The 12,301-nt window shown below is 38.5% G+C and overlaps 1 protein-coding gene across 1 annotated transcript in view; it reads left to right on the top strand.

The window, feature by feature from the left end:
• Positions 1-7,718, top strand: part of PROX1 (prospero homeobox 1) — a 36,846-nt gene extending 29,128 nt beyond the window's left edge. The window contains exon 4 of the mRNA XM_009994730.1: positions 7,533-7,718. Within this exon, the coding sequence (XP_009993032.1) occupies positions 7,533-7,718 (186 nt within the window). The remainder of the gene's footprint in view (positions 1-7,532) is intronic.
• The last annotated feature ends 4,583 nt before the right edge of the window (positions 7,719-12,301 follow it).

Here is a 12,301-nt window from a genome sequence, read left to right on the forward strand (position 1 = left end):
GCACAGAAAGTCAGGAAGGTGGGGAAAAAAAAAAAAAAAAAAAAAAAAAAGCCACCTCCAGATAATTTACCCTCTCCTGGCAGCCAGACATCTTGAGCTGTCTGTGCTAGACTTGTTTATTTCTGCTTATAATTAGAATGAAAAAAATCCAAATACACACTCACCAAGAATTCTACTTTATATAAAATTTGAAAGTAAAATCAATCCTGGCCCAATCTTATCATTTTTAAAGTATGTTTATCCAGCTTTGTAGTAGGAACAAGCAGACTGTTTGAAGGCCACATAGTTTTCAAACCTTGGTTGCAACACGTTGCCCCATTTTGAAACCGTCTTTATCTAGCCGAGAAAACTAAAATCTGTTTGACAAAGTAGCACTCCAGCCAGTTTATCTTGCAATATGGCTTTAGCTCACAGAGCCTATTGATTTCCTTAAATTAATGTTTACAGAATGCTACTGAATTTCACTCAACGGGACATTGTTCTTTTGAAGCTTTGTAAAATATGATACAGAGTGTTATTGCCGTTTGTTCCTTTACTAAGACTGATGAAACATCTATTTTTTTTTTTTTAAAGTGCAGCCTTGAACTATAGCTGTTTCCTACAAGTGTGTTTACTCTTGGAACATTAGTAATACAACACACTATCAGACTCCAGCACAATACCACAGGCAAAGTCTGTAGATACACTCTGGCCAGCCTAATTGTATAAATGGAGCTGAAGTTTAACACAGATTAGACATCATATGAGAAAAGGTTTCGAGCTTAGCCCAGCTGTCCCTGTCTGAAGGATCTTCAGATTTGCGCACTACAGCCAAGCAGTTGTCTGATGCTGTTACAATATTAGAATGGTTGCGTTGATCTTGGTACTTCTAAACATGGCACCCCATGCTGAAATTCAATGTCTAATCCCCTCCCTCTGCCCCACGAGACAAGGTGAATAGCTTTTGTGGTTGCTTTGCACATGGTTTGGAGGCTTTTGATCTGATCTCTTAGGAGTGATTAAAAATATGCTCCAAGAAGCCCTTGCATTACTTCTAACGTCCACCCGAATTTTGGCAGTTCACGAACGCCCTTTACAAGAAATCACAGCCACTAATTATTTGACAATTTTGCTACTGCTTTCTGCAGCTATACTACCATTGGACACTTCAGTCAGATAAATCTGCACTGTTTGCTTATGAGAACTGACACACCAGACTGAGCTGGGCACTCTTGTGTAAGGTGCTATGAGCCTTATCCCACAGGCATCAGAGTGAACTGCTCAGTTGGAGTATGAGCTGGTAAGAAGTGCTCCTGAGGAAAAATGCATGGCCCAGCCACACACAACCAGAGGTGGACAATCCACAGTGAGTGTGAGCTCTCTGTTGAAACCAATGGAGTGGTGCAAATCTGCATCACTGAGGAGCTTGGTAGCCTCCCACATGAGCTCAAGGAGAGGGACTTAAACTCCATATTTATTGCATGTAATATTAATGCATCAGCTGGCATGAGATAAAAATATGAAGTCATTTGGGCACCTAAGACGCAGGCATCTTGCTTTATAAGACTGTCTGGGAGCAGATGACTTTCTATCATGGAGGTTCCACATAACTAATTCCCAGCCCCCCACAGAGGGGAAAAGCCAACTCTGTGTCTTTCCTTTTTATCTAGTAATCTCTGTGTGGCCTTCCTAAGCATCTGAGTTTATCCATTTAAGTCCACTCTGTCTGCAGTACAAGTCCCCCAGCTTGTGCTACTGCTGTCAGGAGATATGTCTCTCCTTGATCAATATTTACTTAACAAACAGCAGGGATAGGAGAGTTTGTTTAGAGGAATCATGTGTGCACAAGGGTGAATGAATGCTCGGTAAAGTACTTCACCTGTTTGTCTCCTTTCCTGGGGTATCTTTTCTGCTTCAGGCCTCATGCTGGGCTTTGCTACCATTGCCCCTGTGAATCATGCTAAAAGCCACCCTGGTTAAGGACAGTTTAGCAATCAGCTACAGAAAATGAACTTCCAAGTAAATATTTTATTCCCTGTTCTAGGAAAGTTTAAGGGAGAAGTTGGGAACTTTGTGAAATTACTTCTATGGTTAAAAAAGCCTTGACACTCAAATAAAAATAAACTGAACTTCTCAGACTTGTGCACTTATGGGAGAAAAATATGTCAGAGATGTTTTAAGCATTTTGTTGGCACAAAATATTTCAAAATTGCTGCTGCCAAAAACTGAAGTGTGCTACAGAAAAGAAATTACGTGCAGGTAAAATTTCAAGGCAGGGATTATGCTTATTATTTTCAAAGAATAACTTTAGAAAGGTCTGCTATTCATTTATCCAACTAAAACAGTTTTTTTCTGATGCCTGGAGTCATTGCATGCAATTAGCTTTGAGGCATCTGAGTCTAGTTGGGGGGGGGTGTATTTTATTTTGTGAATCAGAGTTGTAAAAGCCATCTGAAATATTCATGCAGAATTGTCTGAGAAGCAGTTTCTGTTTTATTTACTGCACAGTAGAACAGCCACAGTGGATTAGCTCTACAATACCCGTAACAAAAGCACAACAGCTGATGCATGTGATGTTAGGAGGTGACAAAACAGTTAAAGTATGCTGCTGGCTACAGGCAAGCAGTCAGCAGATGCAGACAAAAGGGTTTGTGACAAGAATAACTCTCTCTCCAAGGCGAGCAGTCAAGAGTATCCAAAATACCAATACCCTTTTCTCCTTGACATTGTCTTCTTACAGTCAGCATTTTATTGCCCTTTTATAGTAAAAAACCAAAATACAGTTCTCTGGAATATCGGTTTTAACTTGACTTTCACAATTCTGTGTTCCTTACATCTGTGTTGCTTTTTCCTATCATCTAGATTTACCACTTGAGCAAGAATTTTTGAAAGTTTAAAAGATTAACTGTGAAGAAGCCCACCCTTAATAGGATTAACAACATGAAATACACATATAAATCTTTGAGCAGACCAGTGGCTTGTTTTGTAATTTGGTTTTGGTGGTTTTCCCCTTTTCTATTAAGAGAGAATTAAGCATCTTATTTTGCTAATGAAGAAATAAGGCTTGGGTAGAAATTAAAGGTTTGCTTGACAATGGGAGAGATTTAAGTGCTGGAAAGGGACTGTGAATGAGCTGATGTTTATTTCAGAAGTGTGAAAAATCAGCTTATATATCTCCAGAAAAAAAAAAAAAAAGAGAGAGAGAGAGAGAGAGAGAAAGGCTGTCTTCTTTCTAACCTTTGTAATTCCCCTTCTATTCTCTGTGACATTCATTCAGCTGCCAAGCATGTTTGGCAAGGCTTGAGCCAGTGAGCGCACTTCCAGTGACCGCTAACCTTGGTATGTCCTGACACTTATGATGAGTATCTGCAGGACACAGAAGGCAGGCAGGCTGCTATGTCAGGCTTTTATTATGTACTGCAGAGGCTGGGGACAGTCAGTTTAATAAAACAAATCATCCTTGAAGGTAAAGCAACTGGGAAGAGGAGGAGGAGGAGGGCTTGGGGAGGGGAGGAGATGAGGGGAATGGGAGGGAAGGGAGAAAGTCTTTGCTGCACAACCCAAAAAAATAAATGAATTAACTAACAAAAGATACAAGACACAAGACAACCCAATAATGAGAAAAATAGTGAAGGACCACTGAGTAGCCACCAACTTGAGATACATCTAGTGTGCCCTCCTTCCCAACACTGATTTTTAAAGTCCATGCATGGCATCAGAAAGGGAAGCGTGATCCTCTTTGTTGGCTTAAAATCAGTCTTGCTTCACTGATTTTCCTCAAGCAATGCTGACTTAGACCTGCTGAGGATTTTCCCTCACCTTACCAATCACTGCTGCCTTTTTGGTAATGTTTTCCATCAAAAGAAATTCAACAAGTATTTTTAAAGCATATTGCCTTTGCAACTGTGTGTGCTTCTGTATGAAGAAGTGTGGGTTAGATCTGACTTGGCTTCAACTTTTAAGCCATTTGAACTATAGTTTTACTCACGTAGAAATAGTTTGTGCTGAGTATTTTTAACAAAGCACTCCCCCACAGTGCTAATCCAAGTGGTTCAGCATGGTAGTTGCATATGCAAACCCAGGAGTGAAATAGTTCAGGTTTGTTGTTCAAGCCAAGGAAATGCCAGTAGTTAAAACAGCATAAATAGACAAGAGCAGATGAGAGTTTTAATTCCCTCCCAGTTTTCACAGATGATGGAGATGTGCTAAAGTGGCTAAGGCTTGAGAACAGGCACTGTGGTGGCTGTTGGAGAGTGTTAGGAGGTCCGGGATGGATGTTTACCAGATGTAAAGCAGCATAAGCACACTGAGGCTGGTAGGGACCTGCTGATTTACACTAGCCCAAAATTTGGCCTGCGACTTCTTCCTTGGCAGTGGAGCTAAGTTATATTGGCAAAGTGTGTAGCAAAGTGTGATTTCCTTCTAAATCATTCTGATGTGGATGGTTCAACCTGAAACCCACCTGTCCTCCCCCTTTACAGACCTCATTGTCTTTCCTCCTGGTGGAGGATTCTTTGATTGACTGCTGCCACCTGATGCTAAGAAAATGCCCTGGGTTCATACTAGGGATTATTGGTTCTATTAAAAGCAATGTAGATGGAGTTTATTTGTCACTGAAGCATTTTCTGCAGATGTTCCTACTTCAGAGATGTTCAGTCATTTAGGTGTAAAGATGCGCTGAATAGGTCGCCATCACTGATGGTCAGGGAAATGCTACCCCCAGACACATAATTAACATGGCTGACTGATTATTGCCCAGTGAAAAATCTAACTACCCATCCATTTAAATATTTCTTTTCAGGCTCTGGACTTCACTAGTATTTTGTTCATTTTTGTAAAAAAAAGCCAACACAACACTTTGCGGTTACTCTTCCTAGAAAGGAAAATTATTGGCTGACGTACTATCCTGTGGGAATTAATCACAGTGCTATTCACATTACAACATGCAAAGTAACGTTTGTAATCCAGTCTGACATGAAAAATTGTTAATAGCATCCCAAAAGGAAAGAGCTATGAACAGCTCTAACGCCAGCAGAGTAGGAGAAATCTTTTGGAGCTCAGCATTATGAGGAGGTCTCTTCAAAGCCCCCGTGGGGCTTCATTCACTGTTATGTTTTTGGGCTGCTATCTGCAGCCTGTTGTAGCAGGTTCAAAAGGCCCCAGACCTGCAGATATGATTCAGGTACAATGAAGTCAGCTAAAAAGTTAGCTTAAAAGCTAATTTCTAGCCTACAAGAGGAGTGAGAGGCCTGGAACCTTGTAGGTCAGGGGGTTCGCACTGCCTGCTCTGTGGAAAAGCAGCATTCCCTATCTTGAAAACTTTAACATGCACTGGTAGAAACTGAATTGAAAGGTTCAACTGAAAACATAAGTTGTTACTTCTGTGTTTACGATTGTCATGGGTGTAGCCATGCAAGGAGAGGTAGGACTTCTTGCATTTGGACTTTATGCTTCTGGTGTAGGTGCTTGTAATTGCTTCCCTCCCATTTCCAGTGACTTGGAAGCAAAGAAGAGCATCTAATGTTGGTTCTCTGGAGTGGACACAAAAGCTGAAAAGTGTGAACTCTTTTTTCCCAAGCACAAAGGCAAAAACCAACAGTTTTTTCCCTCATGCGTTAGCACACCAAGAAGTTGGTTATCTACTACATTTCTTACCTTATAGTATCAGGTAGTCACCAGCTTCTTCCCCTTGATTAGCGTTTAGTAAAACCAAGGGTGATCAACAGCATATGAGTAGTTGTTTGAACTGCCTGAACCAAAAAGTGTTGGATGAAAAATTTCCACAGAAGGCAGCCTGTATTTTGGGAGCAAAGAAAAGTGTGTAAGGTCTGGATTTCACTCTTGAAGGTAGATAGAGAACTTCTGCAGGCTGTGGGACTTCTGGAAACAGAGCTTGTCAGCTGGTGCCAGGAGGGGCTGATCTTATGCTTACCTGATGGCAAAACATGGCTAGCAAACTGTTAGTGTTTCCTCAATAGTCATCATGGGGTGAGGCTCCAGAGCTCCACCGTGCCAAGGTTAAACGCGCACATTTCCAGACAAGTTTTCTGAAAGTGGCTTCTAAAGGGAGAAGAACAAAAGCCTTAAGTAGAGGGAAAAGTGCTGGCCTTGATCTAGAAATAAGTGAGATCTGCCCAGGAGTCTGTTGGTCACAGGAATAGTTGAAGTGACCCCTGCTGCAGATTGGAGAACTCTTGCCAGAGTGGGCAAAGAATAGCAGTGAGGGAATACTTGCTATTATAAGCATACTGGCTACTGGCCGGGTGTGTATTAGCAGTTCTAGAGCTGTGAAGCCATATTTCCGTAATAAAAATGGAAAATAATACCTTTATGGAGATGACCTCAACCTTGCAACTGACCTATGGTTCATTATAGTGATTGGTTTTGAATCATTTAAGGCAGAGGGTAAGAAGGCGGCGCTCGTGCTGGTGCCTGCAACAACTGTTTAGGATGAATTACCAAAGTTTGGAGGTAACTGTGTTTTTTAACATTTCCCTATTGTTCAAGGGCTTCTGAGAGTGGCATGTCCCTGCTAGCTCACCATTGTCACCATGAAGTGACAGTGACATTTAGAAAACCCAGATGAGTTTGACACATCCCAGATCAGTAGCCACTTGGAGCACAATGCACCCGTTGAAGAGGTTGGAGTTTTATTTGTAGGCTTCTGAAAAAGAAGGGAAGACCATCATGTCTCCCACAAAAAACTATCTTATGGGAGTCTCGTGCACAGCAGCCACAGAGGCAAGCCATTTGCTGAAGGTTTGCTTGGTTGCTTGCTTGTTCTTAAGCTATGAAAAACATTCATTAGGATGAGGGGCAATGGAGTCAAACTCGAGCATAGGAAGTTCCACCTCAACATGAGGAAGAACTTCTTTGCTGTGAGGGTTACAGAGCACTGGAAGAGGCTCCCCAGAGAGGTTGTGGAGTCTCCTTCTCTGGAGACTTTCAAGACCTTCTCTGGAGGCCTGAGTGATCTGCCCTATTTTTGGACCTGCTCTGACAGGGGGATTGGACTCAGTGATCTTCAGCAGTCTCTTCCAACCCCTAACACTCTGTGATTCTGTCATTCAGAGGTACCCTGTTTCTTTGATAGCTTTCAGCACAGGTTGTGACCAAAGTTAAGCACAGGGGTACTGAGGGCTTTCTTTGTGAGTGTAGCTTTTGTGTTAGTTTCCACACAGAAAGGAGAACGTAGCCATAAATGCATGGGTATTAGATCTAGCAAAGATTTTTCTCCTTAAAGAAAATTGTTTGTTTTCCCCCTGCTAATTATATCCTACAAATCCCCCACTGTCCGAACTCAGACAGTAACATTTTGTTACCTACATTCTGTCAGTGCTTTACAAAGATCTCTAACACATGTTATAAAAGTTATTGCTATAGTACTATATATAACAGCTTTGCATAAGAGAATAGAAGGCTGCCACATTTAGAAAATGCAGGTGCTATGTAAGCCCCTTTCTGAAAGAAAGAACTTAGCTCAGTTTCCTTTGAAGAACCAGAGACTTGAAATTGAAAACTGTATTAATGCCATTGTCTCCTTGTATCAGCAGGTTCCAGAGAGATTCCTGGAAGTGGCTCAGATCACGTTACGGGAGTTTTTCAATGCCATTATCGCAGGCAAAGATGTTGATCCTTCCTGGAAGAAGGCCATATACAAGGTCATCTGTAAGCTGGACAGTGAGGTCCCCGAGATTTTCAAATCCCCAAACTGCCTACAAGAGCTTCTTCATGAGTAGAGAGTTCAGCAGCTATTTATGAATGTATGAAAGTAGCAGTCCCCTTCTGATACCCAAGTCACGTGTGTCTCTATTTTAATTTCATATATATGTGTATCACATACATATATATGTATATGAAATTAGACTGTGATCCCTCCTGGATTTAAGTTTTCATTCAGTTCCAAGGGGATGGTGATTTTACTTCAGCCTTTGGTTTACTTTTGCCCGAGACCCTTAACATTTGGAGAATCAACTGGGTTAATTTTCAGGGAGAAGAGTTTGGAAGCGTGTAAAAGCCTGTCTTAGCAAGTTAGGGCATTATGTTTAAAAATGCTTTGTCAGATTTATTGCTTGCTGCAAAGTGGCATTTTGTCTTAGTGAGACTGTCATGGCACAATACTGCAGACAATGAGGTTTATATTATGTTTATACTGCTAAAGGTCTGAACTCTGTGGAGTCACTTCATAAGCTTCGAGGTTTTGTTGGGTTTTTTATATATATATACTTTTTAACCAATAACTAGATTTTTTTCATACTTCAAAAAACTACAACATCTATTTTAGGTACTCACTCCAAGAAGTGATACCCTAAAAAAGCAAACCCTGTTCTTCATACTTCCCTTACAGAAATGATAAACACCCTGCACCAGTAATCAACATGCCAGGTTGTTGCTTCTCTAAATCTCAGCTAAGGGATGTTTGCACAAATCAAGTACCATTCTTGCAGGGTGAGGCCAGTAGTTCATGCACAATATTGTATCAACCATACTAATTTAGGAATATGGTCAGCTTCTTAAAGCGGAAGCATTTCACTCTCCATAGAGTAAAAATGAAACCTTCAGTGTCCTATATTGCCATGTCTCCATCTTACTTTAAATGGCATTAGTTCTTAAATTTATTCTTTTCTTAGTCGATTCTGCCCCCAAAAATCCCCTTTCCAGTATATAAAGTTTTCTGTTTGTCATTAGTTCCTAAATTTATTCTTTTCTTAATCAATTAAGCCCCCCAAAATCCCCTTTCCAGTATACAAAGTTTTCTGTCTGTTATTCTACATCTGTCCTGAAAAGCACTTTTTGAAATATTTTAGATGTAATAGAAGAAAGTATCTTCACCTCACAGTGCTGAGGCAAAGGAAAAAAAGCAAAACCAACTTGTTTGTAGCTATAAAATATAATTAGTCTTTTCCTAATCAGAAGAATAAAAAATGCATTTTCATAAAAATCTAATCAAGCGTATACAAAAAAAATTGCAGTGTCCTCCTGGCTATGCAAGGTTCAGATAGCCAAATTGGATTTTTAGAATTACAGTAAGTGCAGCTTTCAAAAAAATAAGTCTATTTGCTCAGTGCGCTGCACTTGTCCTCTGAAGCTGGAGCTAGTCTTGACCAAAATCTGAGCGATGGTGTAAAGTCCATGACAGATCTGGGTTCACCTGAATGCTGAACTGTGATACGTCAGCAGATGGAAAGACAGCTAGCTGCTAGTTCTCATGCTTTCCTCAGTGGCTCTCCTTTTCTCACGTTCTCAGAAAGGTATCATCTCCAGAAGCATGGGGGAAGGTTGAATATTCTGTGGCACTCTGTGTTTGTCATTTTTTCTGTCGTCTTTTGTACGGATGCAGTAAGAATTTATTGTTATCGTCAAGAGTGTTTTCCTCTACAGAATTCAGTTTGAATCTAGAGGAAGTTCCTAATTAGCTGCGAATTATATTTAGACCATCAAGGATATTGGTATCTTATTTCTTTATTTTAAAATTACATTTTGACTTTGGAGAGTGAAAGTTTATCCATGTGACTGAAGAGCTGACCTGATCATTGCAATTTCACTTCATTTACAAATACTGCTGATAGACAGAAATGTATGAAAGCAATTATTGTTAGCAGAAAGCCTTAAAAACCTGCTGACTTCAAATTAAAACAGCACAATCCTACGATTCCCTGTCATTCTTTTCCAGCACTGGCAGTATCTGTGGAGTATAGGCAATGCAGACAATAGCATGGGATGAAGTGCCAACATTTTCACTATGCATTAAAGGCAAAACAAATCTTGATTTTAGAGTCCCTGAGAGTACCTAGTGTTGTATGTATCCATACACTAGAGAGGATTTGTCTTTTTCTTTCTTTTCTTCCATTTTATTTTGTTGGTTTTTGTTTGGTTCCCCCCCCCCCCCCCCCTTTTTTTTTTTTTTTTTTTAATTGAGTGCATGATTTGGTAAACATTACACTTCATATAGAAGCAATTCCAATGAATTCTGAGAAAGAAAGGATGAAAATTGTGTTCATGCACTTTTTTTGATTTATGGGAAGAAGTGGCATAAAATGCTCAAGTTTTAATACAGTAAGTTCATCATTGGCATACCATCAGATACAAAATATAACACTGCATTGTCACCTTGGACATAAGAAAGCAAAGCCATACTTTAGTCATACTATGTGGACATACTACTAGCTACCATCTCAATCTGTGATTTTACCGTTACTTTTATTATGTTTTTATTATATTATTATTATTATTATTATTATTAATATTATTAAGTGGCTGCAATGTGATTCACATAATCTAAAGAAGTGAAATTGTGTACTCAATACTTGATGTTGTTGCATTTATTTGCATTTATTTATTTATTTATAAGTAGCATAATCTCAATAGTAAATGAGGCATAGGAATTAAGAGTAGTTCTTTCATCTTAAAAACAAAACTAAAAAAGCAACTTCATCTGAACAAGGAATAAACAACAATTTGATCATTTCAGTGGTGTGATTTTTTCTGCATTTTATAGCCATATTGCCTTTGTGCCTCCCAATACACCTAAAATTTTAAATACCTGGAATAGCTCCTACTAAATTTTACCTAGAAAGCGGTTTCTTTCAATTGATCTCAAGATTATTTCACTAAAAAATGGCTAAAAGGCAGGAGGCTATTTTTATTGTAATGAAAAGTTTACATAGGGAAAGAAAAAGAATCTCAAAATCCATGTAGAAACCCCATGTTGCCATTCATTGACTGCTAATTCAGATTTATTTCTGCATATAAACTTGAGGTTATAGTCTGTGCCTAGACCTTAAATGCACCAGCGGAAGGATAAAAAAAATCCTTCAAAATACCAGTTTTTCCCCCACAAGTACAATTGTTCTTGTGCCTTCTGTGGCTTACAATTTTCATCTTTTAACCTTTATTTTTCAATTACTACAGCTGCAATAAACACTGATTTTCTTTTCTTTTTTTCCAGCTGTTTGACATGACGTTGATAGCTATGCATATTTTGTGTCTTTTTAAAAATTAAAAAAAAAAAAAAAAGCAGGAGAATACGTTTTTGAAGAAGAGAATTTTTAGAACAGTTTGATAACGCAAATTATTTTTTCTCAATTGTTTGAGCAGCATTCAAGTTTTGAAAATTCTTGTAGAAGCCAATTTTTTGTAACTGTGGTGCAAATCTTGTGTTTTCTTAGCCTGATGAAAAGTAGTATAGAAGCAATATTTCATACGTGACATATGTGCATGTACATATACATATGGAGTCACACACACAAAGGCAAAATGTGTGGGTATATGTATATATATATACACAGAAACACACACACACAAAATATGCGTATGAAGTGAAAAGCTTACCTTTTTCCTATCTAGATTAAGAACCTATTTTAGACATTTGTTATGTTTTGTGAGAAGAATGTTCTATTTGAAACTACAAAACATTTAATTCTTACTGTATCTCTGGTTGTTTAATGGGAACGTTTCACGTTTAATGGTAAACACGTGGAAGATGTTAGAATGTAGTAATTATTTAAGAAAGTGTTCACCCATGTATTCCTGAGGTTTGCTTTGTGCCTCTGAGTATTATTTAATTAAAGTGTTTTAAGTTTGCAGAATCTTTGTTACTGTACCAGGTATGTGGGTGAACATTTAAAATCGAGGGGAACTTTTATAAAGCAATGTAAATATTCAACCTTATGGCTGTTCTTGCATAAAGACATAAGATTTTAATAACTACATTCTGAAAACATCTGTTGAATTTATAAGAAACACTACAGTAACTGTATAGATAGTTGAAAGCATTCTTGAAAATCCAGCTCTCTACTTTTAAAAGTTAAGTCTCTTTCATCATATGTCAAGGGAATGGGTAATACAGTTTCTGTAAAATTGCAGATTTTTTTTCTATGTATATGAAGTCAGTTAATAGAAAAATGTTTTTTTCCACAGGTTAATATTAATTAAGAAATAAAGGTGAAGATTTTGTGGCTTTAAAGATAGGATTTTCACCAGCAGCATTGAAAGAATATACATATATATATATACAGAAAGATATATATATATATATAAAAAAATGGAAAGTGGTTTACAAAACCCCCAAAGTGAGCACTGTACATGAGAAGTAAAAGCAAAAACTATATTTGCCATGTGTATTATATAGCAATCATTGGTGTTAATAGTGCAAATGTTTCCTTCTGGTACCAACTATGTGTTTGAAAATTCCAATACGCATTGTTTTCAAAAAGCTCCCCTTAAGGAATGTAACTGGTTTATATGAGTAAGCAGTTACTGTATTGCACTTAAATGTTCTGTTGAAGGAAATGCAATTTTGTTTTCTGTAGAACTGTTGGTT

This window comes from Chaetura pelagica, unplaced genomic scaffold, assembly GCF_000747805.2.
Source record: "Chaetura pelagica isolate M959 unplaced genomic scaffold, ChaPel_1.0 scaffold2, whole genome shotgun sequence".
NCBI classification, from domain to species: domain Eukaryota; kingdom Metazoa; phylum Chordata; class Aves; order Apodiformes; family Apodidae; genus Chaetura; species Chaetura pelagica.